Source organism: Pogoniulus pusillus, chromosome Z (assembly GCF_015220805.1).
Source record: "Pogoniulus pusillus isolate bPogPus1 chromosome Z, bPogPus1.pri, whole genome shotgun sequence".
Taxonomy (NCBI): Eukaryota; Metazoa; Chordata; class Aves; order Piciformes; family Lybiidae; genus Pogoniulus; species Pogoniulus pusillus.
Window position 1 is genome coordinate 90,593,295 of NC_087309.1, and position 20,355 is coordinate 90,613,649.

A 20,355-nucleotide genomic window follows, 5' to 3' on the forward strand; every position below is an offset into this window, starting at 1 on the left:
TCGTGAGGACCCTTGGCTACACTCCCCAGCCATGTCACTTTCCCAGCAGGCAAGCTGGGACAGCCCTTGATGGTCCTGCTCTTTTCCTGGGGTTCTTCTGCCCACAGAAAGCCCCCAAGTAAACTCGAAAAGCCCAAGCAAACCAAATCCAAAACACATCTCAGCTAGGTGTTACCGAGGCTTTCCCACCACTGCTCTTGCGCTATAATATGGAGTTGAAACATCATCACTCTCCCTAAAACACAGATTAAAGCTGACATATTTAGCAGCTTCAGATATAAAAAGGATTAGAAATCTGAAACTTATTCTAAAAATATTTTAGCTGATGGTCTCCACAAACACATAATGGAGATTTTTCAGAAAACACTCTTTCAAAAAAACAAGGTCCTGGGAAAGGCCAAAAGCAGTTCTGCGAACTACCTTCAGAACTGAATGAAAGAGTAAGACGGCTCAGAGGTGGAAAGTTTCCAGAGAAGACAGTGCAATCTAGTCCAAGACTGAAGAGCACTTTTTAGTCAGTTTTTTTCTCCCTAAAGCATGATTTCAAAAGCATTCTCACACACTCACTATTCCTTTGCCCATTTGCTTCTGTTCCACAAGTTGTGTCTATGACACGATGGTTTGCTGGATCATGCTTAAGACGAAGCACAGCAATGACCCAGCTGAAGGCAGATGCAGTATTTTGAAAGCACGGCAAATCGTTTCAGCCACTAAGCTCACAGTGCAGCCTCACAGCCAGCTTCTGAGGTGGTCAAGCGAAGTTCTCTTCCTGCTCTGCTCTGCTCTGTCCTGGTGAGGCCATATTTTGAGCACTGTGTCCAGTTCTGGGCTTCCCAGTTCAAGAGACACCAGAAATTACTGGACAGTGGAGCCTACAAAGATGCCAAGGGGACTGGAACATCTTTTTGACAAAAAGAGACTGAGTGACCTGGGGCTGTTTAGCCTGGAGAAGATCAGACATGAGAATACATATAAATACAACATATAAACATTTAAAAAGTGGCGATCATGAGATGGACCCAGACACTTTTCATTGGTGGCCACGGGTAGGATAAGGAACAATGGGTGCAAACTATAGGACAGAAATTTTCACTCGAACGTAAGGAGAAACTAATTTACACTGAGGATGTTGGCGTATAGGAGCAGGCTGCTCAGAGCGTCTGTGAGTTCTCATAGACTCAAAACCGCCCGGACATGTTCTGTGTGATTTACTCTAGATGACCCTACTTCAGCAGGGGGCTTGAACTAGATCATGTTCGGAGGTCCCTTCCAGCTCCCACTATTCTGTTAACTGATTCTGTCATCAGACAACGACAAGCGGTGGCAGGGAACAGTAGAAGGCTCTGAGACGCCTCTTCGAAAAGCGAACAGTATCAGAGGACTACCCGTAACCACAGATGTGCGGCGATGTGCGGAAGCCAAGAGCCACCGGCACCCTCCCCCGAAGCCACATCCCTGGCCAAAGCCCGACAGCGACAAGCGGCAGCAGGTCTCACCGAGTCTCTGCCTGCGGCCAGCTCCACAACGCCCTGCTGCGAGCCTACGAAGACCGTACCGGGGTCGGCGCTGAGGCAGAAGCACTGTGGGGTGCCCGGGGCGGCGGTGGAGCGGAGCCCCCCAGTACGCAGCAGCTGCAGGTTCCTCATGGTGAAGCGATGCCTGCCAGCGCCACAACGCTCATGCCGCCGCCATCTTCTCCGCGGCGGGCGAGCAGGCAGCGGTGGCAGCGCAGGCGCCGTGCGGGAACAGCGCAGGCGCCGTGCGGGAACAGCGCAGGCGCCGTGCGGGAACAGCGCAAGCGCAGGCGCAGGCCAGCCCCGTGCTGTCTCACAAGAATGGGAAATGGTGGTCAGGTGTGGGGCTTTGCTTGGTGGCCTGTTATCAAACTCTTCCCAAGGGCTTCTGAATGTACTGGGGCCTTTTCGGTACGAACGCAGGGGAGACTGCCAGTGGGTAGTGCCACGCCCAGTAATGCAGCCATCGCCTGCCCGAGTGTCACTTGCTGCTTCCATCAGGTCTCTTGCTGAGCTTCTTAAAGCAGTGGGTGCTGGGTCTGGAAGCCACGTGGGGCTAGGATTTAGACAGCCAAAATCTGCTTTTGAGCTCTCCCGTGTGGTCGTGTTTATGGCTGTGCCAGCGACAAGGTGTAGCAGTGGGAGCTGGACGGTTGTTAGGCAGCAATCCTGGTACTAACTAGTCGAGTCTTCTCTCCAGATGAGACTTCTGAAGGTGCTTCCAGGGCAGATTACGCACAGGAAGGGCAGTTCTGCTCTCATGCAGCGTTTTTTGTCACCCTCTTTCCAGCTGCAGCTGAGGGGGAGGAGAAGGCAAGTTAGGTTCCAGAGGCAAGAAGGACTTCACCCTTTCCTCTTGCACTTGTTGGAGCTGGACTCCAGTGGTGCTGATCCAGTCTAGAGATAGGTGCTGTGCAGGCTGAATTTGGGTCAGACTGGATCTGGCTATGCAAATATGTAAAATTTGCAAGCTTCATGTGCACTGCTTGGTAGCTTAGGCTAGTGGAAGGATGGGCTACGAGACATCTGGGCAGTTTTGCTTCTTGCTGCTCAGACATTAAAATGGACTAAAGGTGGTGATAAAACTCACTAAAGTTGGCTAAATGCAGGGTATTTTTTACACCATGGGAAATGAGTCATGTCATTAAGGTTCAGCTGTCAGGGCATGCAGAGAAAGCTGGAACCATACAGTCTCCTTACCCTGGGGACAAGGAGTCTTCTAAATGCCTGCAGAGACGGTGACTCTACCACTCACATAGGCAGCCTATTCTCAAGGCCTGACAACCCTTCTGGGGAAGAAATTCCTTTTCATGTCCAACCTAAACCTCCCCTGGCATAACTTGAGGTCATTTTCTCTTGTCCTACCACTGGATAGAAGAGACCAGCACCTGCCTTGCTCCAGCCTCCTTTTAGGGAGTTGTGGAGACTGAGGTCACTCCTCAGCCTTCATTTCTTGAGTGTAAACAATCCCAGTTCCCTCAGCTGCCCCTCACAGGACTTGCTTTCTAGTTTCCTCACCATAGAATGATAGAGTTATAGAATGGTGGGAGATGGAATGTATCTGTGGTGATCATCTAGTTAGACCAGTCAAACTCTGCTGCTAATGCAGGTACAACTAAATTGGGTTGCACAGAAATGCATTCAGGTGGGTTTTTGAAAGTCTGCAGAGAAGGAGACTCTCTACTCTCTTTGGGCAGCTTCTTCCACTGCTCTGGCACCCTCAAGGTAAAGAAGTTTCTTCTTAAGTGAAATCTCCTGTCTTCTAATTTGAACCTGCTGATCCTTTTCTTCTTATCCCCAGCTATCTCACAGTCAGCCCTTTAGATGTTAATATGCATTGATAAGATCACCTCTCATGTCTTTGTTCCCATCTTAACAGCCCCAGGTCTCTCAGACATTCTTCCTCACAGAGATGCTCCAGTTCCCTCAAGCATTTTTATGGCACTCCATTGAACTCTCTTCAGTAATTCCTTGCCACTCTTGAACAGGGGGAGCCTGGAACTGGACACAATACTCCAAATGCAGCTTAACCAGAGCAGAGGAAGACGAGAACCTACCCTACCCCCATGACACTTGTCTTAATACAGCCCAGGACACCATTGCCTTTCTTGACCACGAGGGCATATTGCTGGCTTATGATGGTCTTATTTATCAGCATTCCCAGGTCCTTATCTGCAGGGCTGCTTTCCAGCAGATCAACCCCGCTGATCAACCCCTCACCTGTTCAGGTGTAGGCTATTCCACCCCAGATGCAAGACCCTACACCTGCCGTTGCTGAACTTCATGAGGTTCCTCTACTCAGCTCTCTCCAGCCTGTCCAGGTGTCGCTGAAGGGCAGCCTGAGGAGTGTCAGCCACTCCTCCCACCAACTACATTTGGGCACTCTCCAGCCGCCCGCATGAGATGTCTTTTTTTAGTGATTTTCTTCCTACCCAGCTCACTCCACGCCCACGTCTTCGGCGCCCTCCCTGGCCTCCGCCTCGCCGCGCGCCACCCCGCCCCGCGCCGCACTTCGGACCGGCCGGGCGGAGGCTGCTGCAGTAGGTCCCGCCGGAGCAGGTACACTCTCCCCCCATCACCCCCAGGGCTGCCAACCCACCCCCGCCATGCTTTCGGCCCAGATGTGTCCTCGCCCTCCGCCTGGTGCAGAGGTCCCCATCTGGGCGGTACGCAATGGTGCCAGACTCCGGACCCCCGCTGCATTGGGCGGCGCAACTCGGTGCCAGGCACTAGTAGCTTGCGCTGGTGCCTGGGCGCGGTGCAGCTGGGCTGGGAGGTGCTTCTGCGGCTCCCAGGAAGGCACGGGGCGGGGTGCGGGGGTGGTTGCGCGGGGGGGGGGCTGCGTGGTGCTGCTCACACCAGCTTCTGCAGACACACATCTATGCAGGGCTTGCCCTCATCTGTTTCCACCGATGAGTCAGCGTCACAGCCGCTTTCACTGATGTCTTTCCCCCTGTCTTCCCCTCAGACAATTTTCGGGCAGCGACTGGACCAAAGGAAACGCAAAGCAGAATACTCTTTTCTCTTGCTGTTGGATTTGTTTTGGAGGGTGTGGTGACCTGCTTGATGGTGCCTGCAGCAGTAGCCTTCAGCAGAATGTGACTTCCAGAAGCATCTTTGAGCTTCTCATAAGGAGGTGAGGTCTTCTCTAGAGTGCTTTCCAATTCAGATCTGACATAGAATCATAGGATCGTTTTAGTTTGAAAGGACCTTTAAGATCCAACTCTACCAAGTCTGCTTTTATACCATGTACCTCAGCACCACATCTCTGCCTTTTAGAAACACCTCCAGAGATGGGGATTCATGTACCTCCATGGGCATCCTGTTCCAGTGTAAGAGCCCTTTTAGTAAAGAATTTTATTTTAATACTTATCCTCCCCTGATGCAACCTGAGGCCATTTCTCCTTGTCCTGTTACTTGTTACTAGGGAGAGGAGATGTAACTCCTTATAACTTGATGCTTGAACCCAAAATGCTTACTTGGGCCAGGACATGGTGTGGACTTGTGCACCGTCATGCTGACAAGAGGTAGAATGTGATAAGAATTTTCAGGTGGGTACAGGAGGTCCCTATGCTGGTTAAGCTGTAAAAAATCCAAGGTCTGTTAGGGAGACTTGAAAATGCTTATTCTTCCTGATGGTTGTTCCTTTGTGCATAGCAAAATAAACTTGGAAGTTAAGGTTTGGGTGATTCAGAAACTTGGCTGGGGTGCACCTTCATGAAAGCTGCTTCGTCCTTGCATTTGTGAGTGCTTTCAAGCAGCAAGGTCAGTGATGCGACTTAGCCAGCAGTAGGATATGTAAACTTTCTTTCAGGTGTGATGATGAATTGCTCCTAAGAGTATGAACTTCGGCAACATCTCTGTGTGCTCCACTGTATTAGTGTCTATAAACCTGTGGTCACGCAACTGTCATCTTCCATAGTTTGTGTCTATAGTTGGATTCCCAGTAATTTACCAGTGCAAGAATTAATTTGATTACTTACCAGCTTTGTTAGTGCCTGAACTGAACACTTTAGTAGTCTGATTTTTAAATCTGTTTTTCACTTCAGGGAAAAAATGGAAGACAGGTATTTTTCAGGAAGTGTTGTTAGCTTCACTTAAACAATAGCCATAGGTATCCGAAGCTCCAAGCGCAAAAAAAAAAAAAAACCCAACACACCTGCCAGATGGTGAAGGCCTTGAAAAAGTGCCCAGAAATGTGGAAGAATTGCCATCCTTGCATATGATCAAAGTACATCTCAGTGTGGACCTGAGTGGCTGGCTGTGGCTTTAGAGTCATCAGCCCCACCTTTGAGAGGGAAGTTGGACTAGAGATCTCCACAGATCCCTTCCAACCTTGTTTTTTTGTTTTTCTCTTCCATCTTATGTTCCTTTGGGTTATGCAGAAGGTTGCTTTAGCCACTGAATAACAAAATATCTTTTGCAAGGATCAAAACATTGCTTTTTCTGGTGTGTAATTGATTATATGAGGCCTCTTAGGTGGAGACCTAACACATGACATCAAGGCTTTTTAACAGCAATCCTCACCTGGCATAAATGATTCATGAGGATGATGCATAAAGCTGGATTTTTCTCTAGACACCATAGCTTAAAATACAAGCTGAACATTCAGTGGAAATGCTAGGATACACTTTCCTGATGTCCCTTGGCCTGAGTATTTGCCCATCCAGAGCTTGATAATCTTGGCACGTTTGCTACAACTGCCACTTAAACTTGGTTGTCTGTGTTTTCACATTCCTTGGTTACTGCTCTGGCATACTCACGTATTGTACTTATTTTTCATTCAAGATTGTGATATTGCTTCTTGGCTGCTAGTCCAAGCTAATTTAGGAATGGAAAAGAGAGAAAACAGATGCATAGAGGTCACATGAGATGAGGAAGGCAAGGAGCAAAAACTAAAAGTACAAGTTGGAGACCTTGATGGAGCAGTCTGGGAGTTAGTGAATGTTTTTTGTCATATGCCAGACCTGAGCTTTTTCCTTCTTTTTTATTTGCTGCAGGTTCTGTAACATGATATAGTCAGGACGTGCTGTTACTTATTTACCTAGAGAATTTCCTGTTTCAATCCAATTGTGAGTTTATTTCCTGAAAGAGATGAAAAAAGGACCAGAAGGTGGAGCCTGTTCCCTTGCCACTCCAAGCAATTTGGTGGAGTCAAATCCAGACAGTAACAGCAACAATGGAGTCCCAGCAAAAGACAAAGACCTGCTCTCATCTTCTGGAGACTTGGAAAACATCCAGATGAAACCCAGCAGAGAAACGTCCAGAAAAGCACTCTGTGGCTATTTAAATAAGCTGGGCATCAAGGGGCCAATCAAGACCTGGAAGTCTCGCTGGTTCTTCTATGATGAAAACAAATGTAATTTACTGTACTACAGAACTGCACAGGACATTAACCCTCTGGGCTCTATTAACCTCTCCAGTGCCAACTTTGACTGCAAGGTGGAAAATGGGGAAGGTATTTTTGAGATCGGAACACCAAGTAGAGTTTTTACTCTGAAGGTACGAGGCAGCAACTTCTTGAGACGGTGGTTAGGAACATTCCCAGTAGGAAGGACGTATCTCTGCTAGGATACCCTTTAACTTGAGTTTCACTTTAGTTCTCCTAGCCTATAGCTAAACTACTGGCATTGTTTTGGCAAGGCTGACACTCCATTAGCTGTGAGATGAATGATGTTTAACAGAATAGGAGTCAAAGTTGGACTGGGTGCTGAATTAAAATCCTTGAGGAGCCCTGCAGTCCATGTGTAATTTGCTGAACAGAATTAAACTCCTTTATCTAAAAAAGTTGTCCCAGCAGGAGCCGGGGCTGGATTTTTATCTCTGGAAAAATTGCTACGAAGAAGCTCTGGGTGACTCCTGGCTGAAATAGCTGAGATGTTTCTTAATGTTAGGGCATAGTGAACAAAAAAAACTGTTTAAAGTTCTGCTCTTTAGGCCACGCTTGAAGATTTACTCTACTCTCACAGATCAGTGTTAGGCCTAGAGCAAGACAGACTTGACAGAGCTGGCCCTTGTTTCTGCTGACTTGGGCATCAAAGTGGTGGTCAGGCCTTCAGGATATGTCTCATGCTGATGAAATGACTCTGTTCCTCTTCCTCTTTTGTGTTCTGTTAGGCGATCAGCAAGCAGGCAATGGTATACTGGCTGCAGCAGCTACAGATGAGACGCTGGGAATTTTGCAACACTCAGAGCAGGTTTCCTGTGGGCCAGTCTCAGCTTGTGAATGAACCTCTGGCTGACAAAACAAGTAGGTGTCACATATATTGGCTTTACTTTTACATTTACCCCCTTTGGTGATAAATGGTGCTCCTCATCTGCAAGTGGGAAGAGGTTTTGGCCAGGATTTTAAATGCAGGTGCCAATTGTTAATGTTTGGTCAGATGCTTGGAACTTCCGGGCCTTACTATAGATGACTGTGAATGAGATGTCCTAATCCACAGCATATGGGTCGAGGCGCTCAGGTTGTTCCTTCTTGGTTTTCCTCACACATGTGAAGTGTAATGGCTACATGCAAATTTTGAAGCATAAACCTCTCTTCCTATTAAGTGTCTGCTCTAAAAGGTTCTGAGTACCTTGGCGTCTTCTACAGCAGGCAGTAATTTGGCAACAGACTATGTGGAATACTGCTTGCACGTTGTAAGTATCAAACATTGGGATGGGTGAAGAGAACAGCAACAGCTCATGTGAAATCAGCCAGACTAGACTCAGTCAGCTCTGGAAATATTAATGAAGCTATTTCTTTACAGCTAGCACAATGTACAAGCAGATATTTACAGTATATACAGTTATATATAGAAATACACAAGGTAAAAGGTAATACAGAAACACAACTCCCCTCCCAGAAACCTGAGTCCCCAGGAGGGGCTCTCAACCACCCCTTCACCTTCTCCCTGCCCCTCTCAACCTTACCCCAGTCCCAAGGAAGAATTGAGGTTTGGCCAAGAGATTAAGAAGCAAAGTGGGTTAATCCAAATGGAAGGTGAGGTTAGGGAGTAAGATGTTGCTCAGCCAGCAGCCCAAGTGAGAGTGAGAGAAAAATGGCAAGAGTGTTATCAAATATTTTCATTTCTTGTTCCCATACATCTCAGACGGTGAGGGAAGTAGACATCACCATTGTTTTCTTTTCACAGCCTATAATCTAGTTCTTCTCACCATCTAGCTAGGCTCAAACTAGCACAATCCACCCCTGTCTACTTCACTCAGAGTATTGCTGAGAACTATTTGATCTAATCTAAAACAGTATTTACACTCATGAATATTACAAGTTCAGTTCACACTTCATTCTGGCTGTCTCAGATGTAGGTGATTCAAAAGCTCAGAACAGTTTTTCTCCTCACAGATGAGACAAGAACAGGGACTTCCAGGTGATGTTGGGTTCGTGCTCATGTACTGGAGATTCTCTTGTAGATTGTTTCATTGTTGGATGCCAATGGTATCTAGAACAGAAAACTCCTAACAGCTTGTATTATACACTCTGAATTTAGACTCTCTCAGATAAAGTTAAATTTCTCTGTGGAATACACTGGATTTCACCATTCTCCTGCATTGCTCTGTAGGTATGACCAGGACCTTCAGCAGGCACCACCCCTCAGACAGGTTTCCCTTCACCTGAAGATGAAAATACCCAAACAGTTTTTCCTAACAGATTCTTTTCACATACAACAGGAACTTTATCACTGGTCCTGCTCTAAGTACTGAACCTCTACTATTTACCAACCAGGTAGCTTATGCTAAATGTTTGTCCCAGTTTTTTCAGAGTTCCACCCCCCCATGGTTTTTAGGGTGGTTTTCAGCAAACTGTTACAGCGCTCAATCTTCCCTGAAGCTGGTGCATAGTAGGGTATGTGGTAGATCCACTCAATGCCATGTTCTTTGGCCCAGTGTATCACAAGATTGTTCTTGAAATGAGTGCCATTGTCTGACTCGATCCTCTCTGGAGTTCCATGTCTCCACATGATTTGTCTTTCCAAGGCAAGAATGGAGTTACGTGCAGTAGCATGTGGAACTGGATAGGTTTCCAGCCATGCAGTGCTGGCCTCTAGCATCGTTAGCACATACTGCCTGCCGGAATGAGATTGAGGTAAAGTGATGCAATCCATCTGCCAGGCTTCATCATACTTGTACTTTGACCATCTCTCACCATACCATAAGGGCTTGATTCGCTTAGCCTGCTTAATAGCAGCACAAATGTCACAGTCATGGATGACTTGGGTAATAGTGTCCATGGATAAGTCAACTGACCTATCGTGTGCCCATTGGTATGTTGCATCTCTGCCTTGATGTCCAGATGGATCATGGGCCCACCGAGCTAAGAATAGTTCACCTTGGTGTTTCCAATCAAGATCAGAGTTCGCATCAAGTTGAGAAATTTTAGCAGCTTGATCTGCCTGCTGGTTGTGTTGGTGTTGCTTAGCACCTCTGCTCTTAGGCATGTGTGCGTCTACATGCTGTACCTTCACTGGAATTCCTTCCAGACATGCATCAATGTCCTGCCATAGATCAGCACACCAAATAGGCTTCCCTTTCCTCTGCCAACCATGATTTTTCCAGTCTTTTAGCCAACCCCATAGAGCATTGGCTGCCATCTATGAGTCGGTGTAGAGGTAAAGGATATGCCAGTTTTCATGTTCAGCCACATCAAGAGCAAGCTGGACAGCTTTTACCTCCGCAAACTTAATGGATTCTTCTTCTCCATCTCTCGCTTCAATGACTCTCCTGGTAGGACTCCAGACTGCTGACTTCCACCTTTGCTTGTTCCTAACAAGGTGACAGGAACCATCTGTGAACAAAGCATTGTTCTTTTCCTGATCAGAGAGATCACCATAGGGAGGAGCTTCTTCAGCACGAGTTATTTTCTCCTCTGGAGGTTTTGTACAGTCTGTGCCTTCCGGCCAGTTGGTGATCACCTCCACCAGACCAGGTCAATCACGATTATCCTTTCGTGCTTGTTGGTTATGAAAGGCATCCATTTAGACCAGGTTGCATCTGTGGCATGATGCAGTGATGAACCTTTGCCTTTGAACATCCAGTTTAGAACTGGCAATTTAGGAGCTAAAAGCAATTGTGACTCAGTTCCAATCACTTCAGAAGCTGCTTTCACTCCTTCATAGGCTGCTAGTATCTCTTTCTCTGTTGCGGTGTAATTTGCCTCTGAATCTCTGTAGCTACAACCCCAGAAACCAAGTGGATGACCACGTGTCTCATTTGGAGCTCTCTGCCAAAGGCTCCAAGTTGGACCATTGTCACTGGCAGCCATGTACAGATTGTTCTTAATGTCTGGACCAGATTGCACAGGTCCCAAGTCCACTACACGGACTACTTCTCACTTGATCTGATCAAAGGCTGCTTGTTGTTCAGGTCCCCACTCAAAATTGTTTCTCTTACGAGTCACATCGCACAGGAATTTAGTATTAATGCTGGCATTATGCATGAGAAATTTGAATATTTCTTTAAGAAACCAGAAAAAGAGATGAGTGTCATTGCCTAGAGAGTCCAAGATAAGTGTCACAGAGCATGTAAACAATGTTGACTCAGAGGGAGAGCAAAGAGGGGCCACCACTACACCTCCCACATGTTCTAGGACAACTGCCAAAGTCCCAGTTGTTGACAATAACATGGCAGGCAGCCAAGGAACAAATGCAGTTTCTGATGTTCCTTCACCTAGGTCGAATCCTCAGGCAGCAGAAACCCCTAAACCTAATCCAGATTCAAACTCACAAGCATGAGGTCAGACGCCTAATAATTCAGACTTGCTAGAAGGCAGGTCCAAACCCATTTCAGCTCAAACTGTTATTGCCCCAGTGAAAGCCCAGGATAAAACAAAACATTTGACAAAGAGTGATTCAAAAGAGGATTTAGGGGAGGGAGCTTCTGGTGCACAAGAAGGGGAAGAAGAGAAGTACAGACTTCAAGATTTGGCAAACATATCTCAGTACTCTGATGATAAGGGCGTTGTGAGATTGGTTGCCAAGAAAGAGGATGGTTCTGAAGAGTTTAAGAGTGCTCTTAAGAAAATTCTGTTTTTAGGCCACAGTCAACTAGGACAACCAGGACAACAAGAGGAGGAGAAGGATGACATCCAGGAACACAATTGAGCGGGGAATTAAGCTTCTGAAAGAGTTTGCTGTAAAAAAAGTGCTATATGGAGATCATGGCACACATGAGCCTAATGGCATTCCTCTTGGAACAGGTTTCAAATAGAAGCTTAATAAGCTACGTCCTTCATCCTATGCTAACATCTTGGCTAGCAGGTTTCTCTCAAGGAGTGATAATGGAAGGCTTCTCACTGACCAGCTGAGGCAGATAGAGGACAGCTTGTCACATTCTGCTTGGGTCTCTGCCGTAAAAATTCTGAGTACAGAGATAAGTGAGATAAAAGGTGTCAGTAAGGATGGCATGAAAGAACTGAAGGAGTAACTTAAAACCTCCATTTCCAATCTGGTAAAAGATACCATCCCTTCATCTTCTGAATGGGTGAATGTTTCTGCCATCAGGAACAGATGTCCACTTCCTGCAAGGCAATTCCATCCCAGGAGACAAATGCCACCTAGACATCAGCATGCTGCGACTGAGGGACAGGGAGACAGCTTGATGCAAGCAAAGTTCCAATTTATTTTAGCAACATACAGGGATATATATACTCTCTAGGCTTAAAGCTTTGCTTATTGATTGGCCATTTTGTCACGTAAAAAATCATCTTTTTTTCTAATCTATAATCTGTCTGCCATGTCTGGTTCCCGTGGAGCAACAGTCTCGGCATACTCATCAGATAACAAGATCCTGTTTCCTTGCTTCCTCTAATCTGCAAGTTCTCATTCTTCTCTCTTGCACAATGTTCAGGACCACGGTGACATAGTTTGTGCCCAAGGCTTATGTTGCAACAGGTCCATGATTGACCATTGTTCTACACTAACGACCTGTGATCCTACATCAGCAATCACGTGTGTCACAGTGGATAATTCTGTGTGACAAATTTGGTAAGAACATGAACAAGTCGGGTGGTCTACCTTCTTCGGCTCTTTCAAAGAGAGTCAGGGAACTGCAGAGTGGCAGAAACAGAGGCAACAATGCCAGAAAAGTAGCTCTCACTTCTTCAGCTCCCCAGAGTAACTGCAATTACTCCAATAATTGCAGTTTTTCTCACAACACCACCAAGCATTGTGCACACCCCACATGCCATGTTCCGCATTAGGGGTGGAATCACTGGTGGATCTCGAGAGTTAACTAAGTTGCAGGCTCAGCTAAGTTTAACTGGTGAAGAGTGGAAGAAACATACTGTTGTAACTGGTCCTGATGCGCCTTGCATTCTGGGAATTGACTTTTGAGACAAGGTTGTTTCAAAGATCCTGAGGGTCACAAATGGGCTTTAGGAGTAGGATCTGTAGAAACTGAGGATGGCAAACTGAAATTGTCCATTAGATCTGAATTTACAGATGAATCTGCAGTTGTGGGACATCATGACACAGAACATCTGAAACTGCCAATTGATACTCAAACTGTGCACCACAGGCAGTGCAGAACTAACCATGACTCTTTGTTGCCCATTCATCAGCTGATTCATCAACAGTCAAGCTGTCATTGAGAAAGCTCATTCACCTTTCAGCAGTCCGATTTGGCCTGTGCACAAGCCTAATGGAGATTGACATCTGACAATAGATTTTCGTGCCCTGAACGAGGTGACTTCACCCATGAGCACAGCTGTGCCAGACATGCTGGAACTCCAGTATGAGCTGGAATCAAAGGAGGCTAAATGGTATGCTACCACACACATTGCTAATGTTTTCTTCTCTATTGCCATAGCAAAGGAGTGCAGGCCTCAGTTTGCATTCACCTGGAGAGGAATCCAGTACCAGTTCAACCGTTTGCCTCAGGGGTGGAAACACAGTTCAACAATCTGTTACTCAGTGATGCACAACACATTGGAGAAAGGTAAAGCTCCAGAGCATTTACAATTCGTCAATGACATCATTGTGTGGGGGCAAACTGCTGAGGACGTCTTTGAGAAAGGTAACAAAATCATTGACATTCTGTTGCAAGCAGTTTTTGCCATTAAGAGTGATGAGGTCAAAGGACCTGCCAGAGAAATTCAGTTTCTGGGAGTGTGGTGGCAGGAGGTTCGCCGTCACATGCCACAGGATGTGATAAACAAAGTCTCCACCATGGCAGTTCCTACCAGTAAGAAGGACACTCTATCTTTCTTGAATGCAGAATGGAAAGCTAAGGGAAAACATACTCAGGAGACAAATGGTAGTGATGATGAGGTGAAAGCCCTGTTGCCAAGGAAGGAGGTCAGACATATTAGGCAAGATTATGCCTGGAAAGGGTGAGAACTGTTGATGAGTTGGCTAAACAGATGCTGGGATGGAGGCATGGATACCATAGAAATAAACCCTTGGACACTGAGGTAGTTGGGAATTTTCTCGAAAGACAGTGGCATAGATAAGCACTTAGGACATCTCAGCGGCAATTCTAACCTCTGGTCACATGTATTGACAGCTGTGATACTGCAGTACCCCAACAGGGATGATATACCCTGAAGACCTTCATGCTGGAATACAGTTGAATAGAGGGTTCAGTGCTTGCGAGAGAAGGCCATAAAAGAGCTAATCTATAGAGATTATGTGACAGAGGACCCTGATGAGATACTTGTGAGCTGTGCTCTCCTAAAGAAACTTATTTAGCTCACCCCCTCTAATTATGCCCACACATTGGCCCGTAAAATGGTGGGGAAAGATAATGAAACAACTCCTCTGACTGTGGGTGAGTTTGCTGATCAGATGAGGCGGATGGAGGATAGCCTTACGTTTAATGCCGTGGTGTCAGCTGTAAATACTATGACTGAAGAGATAAAAGATGGCGTGAAACAAGGAGGAATTTAAAACCTCCATATCCCAGTTGGCAAAGGACAATGACCTTTATTCTTTGCCATTAGAGTGGGTACATGTTTCGGCCATCAGAGGCAAGCGTCCTCCCAGAAGACCAATTCAAACTAACTCACTCAGAAATAGACAACAACAGTCACGTGGGTCTCTCTGGATAATTTTACATGACCAATTTGGTGAAAACATGGATAAGTGGGGTGGTAAACCTACCTCATTTCTCCTAAAAACAGTGAGAGAGTTGCAGAGTGAGAAGACTAAAAGAGTAGTTGCCTCCGTTTCCCCACATGACTCAGACAGTTCTGGCAATGATTCAGCTAATACCATTGAACACTGTGCCAATTGCACTTGTAATGGTCAACATTAGGGGGACCCTGCCTCTTACCAGGTGGAAGCCAGGTACCAGGAAGATAATAGGATATACTGGAATGTGTATGTTAGGTGGCCTTGTACCTTGAAAATTCAGAAATATAGGGCTCTAGTGGACACAGGTGCACAATGTACATTGATGCCTTCAGATTGTAAAGGAATGGAGTCTATTACTATTTCTGGAATCACAGGAGGATCTCAATAATTGACAAGGTTGGAAGCAGAGATAAGTTTGACTGGGAGTGATTGGCGAAGGCATGCCATTGTAACGGGTCAAAATGCACCTTGCATTTTGGGAATTGACTTTCTGAGAGAAGGGTGCTTCAAGGATCCCAAGGGTTTTAAATGGACCTTTGGAATAGCAACTGTAGAAGCTGTTGGAGACAGACTGAAGTTTTCTGCTGGGCCTGAGCTCTCAGATGAGTCTGCAGTTGTTGGACAGCATAATATGGAGGATGTGAAGTTGTCAATTGCCACTCAAACTGTACACCACAGCAATATAGAACAAACTCTGACTCTTTGGTGCCCATACATGATCTGATTCGTTGTCTGGAGTGCCAGGACATCATTAAAAAAAAACATTCACCTTTCAACAGTCCAATATGGCCTGTGTGAAAGGCAGAGGAGAATGGCGATTGACAGTTGACTTCCACGGCCTAAATTAAGTGACTCTGCCCATAAGTTCTGCTGTGCCAGATATGTTAGAACTCCAGTATGAGCTGGAATCCAAGGAGGCGAAATGATATGCAACCATAGATGTAGCTAATGCTTTCTTCTCTATTACAATAGCAGAGGAATGCAAACCTCAATTTACTTTCACCTGGAGGGGGATTCAGTATACATTTAACTGCCCCATGGGTGGAAGCAGAGCTCAATGATCTGTCATGCAGAGATCCATGATGCATTGGAGAAAGGCAGAGCTCCAGAGCATCTGCAGTTTGTTGATAACATCATCGTCTGGGGGAACACAGCACAAGAAGTTTTTGAGAAAAGCAACAAAATAATTGACATTCTGCTGACGGCAGGTTTCACCATAAAGTGAGACAAGGTGAAACGACCTGCTAGAGAGATTCAGTTCCTGGGAATTCGTTGGCAAGATAGTTGCTGCCACATTCCAATGGATGTGATAAATAAAGTTTCTGCCATGGCAAATCCCACAAATAAGAAGATACATTATCTTTCTTAGGAACAGTTGGATTCTGGAGGCTGCACATTCCTGGATACAGCCACATTGTAAAACCATTGTATGATGTGACTTGAAAGAGGAACAGCTTTAGGTGGGGACCTGAACAACAAGCAGTCTTTGATCAGATAAAGCAGAAAGTAGTTCATGCAATGGGTTTGAGACCTGTTCGAACTGGTCCAGACATTAAGAACATTCCGTATATGGCTGCAAGTGATAATGGTCCAATCTGGTGCCTAAGGCAAAAAGCCTTAGGAGAAACACGTGGCTGACCACTTGGTTTCTGGAGTAGAGGATATAGAGGGTCAGAAGCAAACTATATGCCAACAGAAAAGAGATCCTTCCTGCTTATGGAGTAAAAGCTGCTTCAGAAGTAATTGGAACAGACTCTCAACTTCTTTTTGTTCCCAGATTACTAGTTTTGAACTGGATGTTTACAGGAAAGGGGTTATCACCACATCACACAACCGATGTTACCTGGTCTAAGTGGATGGCACTCATAACACAGCGAGGATGATTGGGGAGTTTTGAATGACCTGGCATAGTGGAGATAATCACCAACTGGCCAGAAGGCACAAACTGTATAAATCCTCCGGAGGAGCGAATAACTCAGGTTGAGGAGGCTCCTCCTTACAGTGATTTGTCTAAAGAAGAAAAGAACTGTGCTCTGTTTACTGATGGTTCCTGTCGCCTTCTTGGAAGCAAGCAAAAATGGAGGGCAGTTTGGAGCCCTATATGAGCAGAGGCTGAAGCAAAAGCTAGAGAAGGTGAGTTGAGACAGTTTGCAGAGGTAAAAGCTATCCAACTTGCTCTTGTGGCTGAGCATGAGAATTGGCCCATGCTTTACCTCTATACTGATTTGTGGATAGTGGCTAATGCCTCATGGGGTTGGCTAAAGGACTGGAAAAGAAATAGTTGGCAATGGAAAGGAAAGCCAATTTGAGCTGCTGACCTATGGCAGGACATTGCTACCTGTCTAGAGAAAATCCCTGTAAGAGCACGACACATAGATGCTCACGTTCCCAAGAGTAAAGCTACCGAGGAACATCACCACAACCATCAGGCAGACTTGGCTGCCAAGGTGTAAATTACATTGTAAATTGTAACTTGGATTTAGACTGTGTGGTGAGTAGTTCTAAAGGACATAAAATGGGCTTAAGCATGTCCTGTCTTATTTGCCTCCTTGTCTGCATTGCAGCCAGAGGCAGGAAAACAGGACAAAAGAAACCCAGGCAACTTAACTTCTTTGCCTGAGAGGGGTTTCATGGGAACTGTGGCCTGTCCCGTGGTAGGCCTATGCACCCCTCATTTTTATGGAAGACAACAGCCTGTGGGTTCTTCCATTTCTGTGTCTACTTGGGTGATTGCCGGAGGTGATTGGGTGATTGTGTGGTCAATGAGACCATTAGCCTCGGCCATTACCCTATAAATGGGGGTGAACAGGGGAAAAGGGGCTGGCATTCTCGTTCATTCCTCGCTGATCTGCCACTCGCCCGCCTGTCGCCCCAGCAGTCACCTCAGCTGCCTCAAGCCACCTCAGCCAGCAGCCCATGTGGAATTTGCCACAGGACTTCTGTTGAATATTTTCCTGCCTACGTTTTTGGGCCATGGACATTAGGACTAGGGAGTATTCTCCATTCTTTGTTCAAGTTGCTAAAGGGTTTTAATCAACCTCACAAGCAGCAAATTGAGCTGCCAGACTCTCTATCAAAGACACTTTCTGAAATCTTTCAAACTTCCGTTGTATATAGACATTCTGTATAATAGTTCTGCTAACTGCATCCAAGAACTTGTGTGGATAGTTGTAAATAGGTTTGGGGGAATTATTCTGTGTGTATTAATAAATATTTCATAACTTTTAAATCTGCCTCATTGCATTTTACCCCAAACTCAGATTTCAACTAGTCCCATTTACAACAGACTGGGAACACTGAGGAGGTGAACTGTTCTTAGCCCGGTAGGCCCATGATTCCTCAGGACATCAAGGTAGAGATGCTACTTACCAATGGGCATGAGATAGAGCAATCAACATATCCATGGACACTGTAACACAAGTTATACATGACTGATATCTGTGCTGATATTAAACAAGCCAAGCGTCTGCAGCCCTTGTGGTATGGTGAGTGATGGGCAAAGTACAAATATGGTGAAGCGTGGCAGATAGATTACATCACTCTACCTCGTTCTCAGACTGGAAAGCAGTATGTGCTGACAATAGTAGAAGCAAGCACTGAATGGCTGGAAACCTATCCAGTTTCCCATGCTGCTGCACATAACACCATTTTGGGCTTGGAAAGACAAATCCTCTGGTGACATGGTGCTCCAGAGAGAATTGAATCAGATAATGGCACCCATTTAAAAAATAATCTCATGAAAACTTGGGCCAAAAAGCACAGCATTGAGTGGATTTACCACATCCCTTATTATGCACCTGCCATAGGCAAAATTGAACGCTACAAGGGCTTGCTCAAAACAACTCTGAAGGCAATGGGGGGAGGAACATTAAAGAATTGGGAGAAACATCTAGCCCAAGCTACTTGGGTAGTGAATAGTAGAGGTTCTACCAACCGAGCTGGTCCAGCTCATTTAGATGCGTTACAAAAGGTAGAAGGTGACAGGGTTCCTGTCATTTGTGAAAAGAATTTGTTGGGGAAGTCTGTTTGGGTATTCTCCCCTTCAGGGAAGGCTATGCCTGTCTGAGGGGTGGTTTCTGCTGAAGGACCTGGTTATACATACTGGGTTATGTAAAAGAATGTTGAAATACAATGTGTTCCACAAAAGAACTTGACACTGGCAGAAAGAATGTAGTTATTGTTATGAGGTCTTTTGCAAATGATTGTGGTGCCCATAAAACCCACGAAGACTCCACTATCCATGAGCATGAACCCTGTGATTGCCATGAGTCCTGCTCCATTCTGTTAACTGAAGAAAACATCTGACTGTTTCTTGAAAACCTTTGAGCTAACCGATGTCTGAGACAGACGGAAATGAGGAGATGAATGAACGTAAATTGGAGAAAAATGCCTGAAGCCTGGACAGCGATCATCCACGACACTGATGTTATCCCTAGTTGGATGGAATGACTTGATGCTACAATGCGAATTGTGGCCGTTTGAGCTGATTTTTCTATCTCAGACATAGGGTAGAGGTGAACGTTCCAGGGATAGGCCATATAATGACAACAATAGCTAAGTTAATGTAATTTCATTGGAGCATCAAGAGCTTAATGTCTAGAAGCACAGCTTGTTCTTTCCCCTCTGCTGGCTTCTGCTGCTTGAGCTGTGCCTGCCTATCTTCCCCGGCTGCTGTTTTGACTGCTGTTGCTTTTGCTGCTTTGCTGCTGCATGACTCCTCCCCCATCTCCCTTAAGGTTATTATATTTTTTTCCTTCTCCGACTTTCAAAAAATATCTTTGTTGTGGTCAGTTTATTCTCCCGGGGGGAGGGATCCACCCTAGCCCGGGACAAGGATGTACATTCCTGGATTCAGTAAAATTGTCAAACCTCTACGTGATGCGACTCATAAGACAAACAATTTTGAGTGGGGACCTGAACAACAAGCAGCCTTTGATCAGGTCAAGCGAGAAGTAGTCCATGCAGTGGGCCTGGGACTTGTTCAATCTGGTCCAGACATTAAATACATTCTGTACATGGCAGTGAGTGACAATGGTCCAATTTGGAGTCTTTGGCAGAGAGCTTGAAATGAGACACATGGTCATCCACTTGGTTTCTGGGATCATAGCTACAGAGGTTCAGAAGCAAATTACACCCCAGCAGAGAAAGAAAAACTAGCAGACTGTGAAGGAGTGAAAGCAGCTTCTGAAGTGATTGGAACTGAGTCACAATTGCTTTTAGCTCCTAGACTGCCAGTTCTAAACTGGATGTTCAAAGACAAAGGTTCATCACCGCATCATGCCACAGATGCAGCCCAGTCTAAGTGGATGGCTTCAATAACCCAACGAGCATGAATGGGTAATCTCGATCGACCTGGTCTGGTGGAGGTGATCACTAACAGCCCGGAAGGCACAAACTGTACTAAACCTCCAGAGGAGAAAATAACTCATGCCAAAGAAGCTCCTCCCTATGGTGATCTTTCTGATCAGGAAAAGAACTATGCTTTGTTCACAGATGGTTCCTGTTGTCTTGTTGGGAACAAGCAAAGGTGGAAGTCTGCAGCCAGGAGTCCTACCATGAGAGTTACCGAAGTGTGAGATGGTGAAGGTGAATCAAGTAATTTTGCTGAGGTAAAAACTGTCCAACTTTTCATGTGGCTGAACATGAAATTTGGCCTCTACACTAACTCATGGATGATAGGCAATGCTCTATGGGGTTGGCTGAAAGACTGGAAAAAGCATGGTTGGCAGAGGAAGGAAAGCCTATTTGGTGTGCTGATCTATAGCAGGACATTG

The 20,355-nt window shown here is 45.8% G+C and overlaps 2 protein-coding genes across 5 annotated transcripts in view; one reads left to right on the top strand and one right to left on the bottom strand.

Moving 5' to 3' along the window:
• Positions 1 to 1,717, bottom strand: part of ELP1 (elongator acetyltransferase complex subunit 1) — a 54,959-nt gene extending 53,242 nt beyond the window's left edge. Inside the window, exon 1 of the mRNA XM_064176661.1 lies at positions 1,497 to 1,717. Within this exon, the coding sequence (XP_064032731.1) occupies positions 1,497 to 1,646 (150 nt within the window). The 5' untranslated portion in view covers positions 1,647 to 1,717. The remainder of the gene's footprint in view (positions 1 to 1,496) is intronic.
• Positions 1,718 to 3,969: 2,252 nt separating this feature from the next.
• Positions 3,970 to 20,355, top strand: part of TBC1D2 (TBC1 domain family member 2) — a 45,587-nt gene continuing 29,201 nt past the window's right edge. For 2 of the 4 annotated variants that reach the window (XM_064176736.1, XM_064176738.1), the window contains exons 1-4: positions 3,970 to 4,073; positions 4,483 to 4,650; positions 6,515 to 7,016; positions 7,632 to 7,764. In XM_064176736.1, coding sequence (XP_064032806.1) covers positions 6,609 to 7,016; positions 7,632 to 7,764 — 541 coding nt within the window. In that variant the 5' untranslated portion in view covers positions 3,970 to 4,073; positions 4,483 to 4,650; positions 6,515 to 6,608. Of the gene's footprint in view, positions 4,074 to 4,415; positions 4,651 to 6,514; positions 7,017 to 7,631; positions 7,765 to 20,355 lie in introns of those variants that run through there. The other 2 variants (XM_064176737.1, XM_064176739.1) reach the window with 2 other exon arrangements.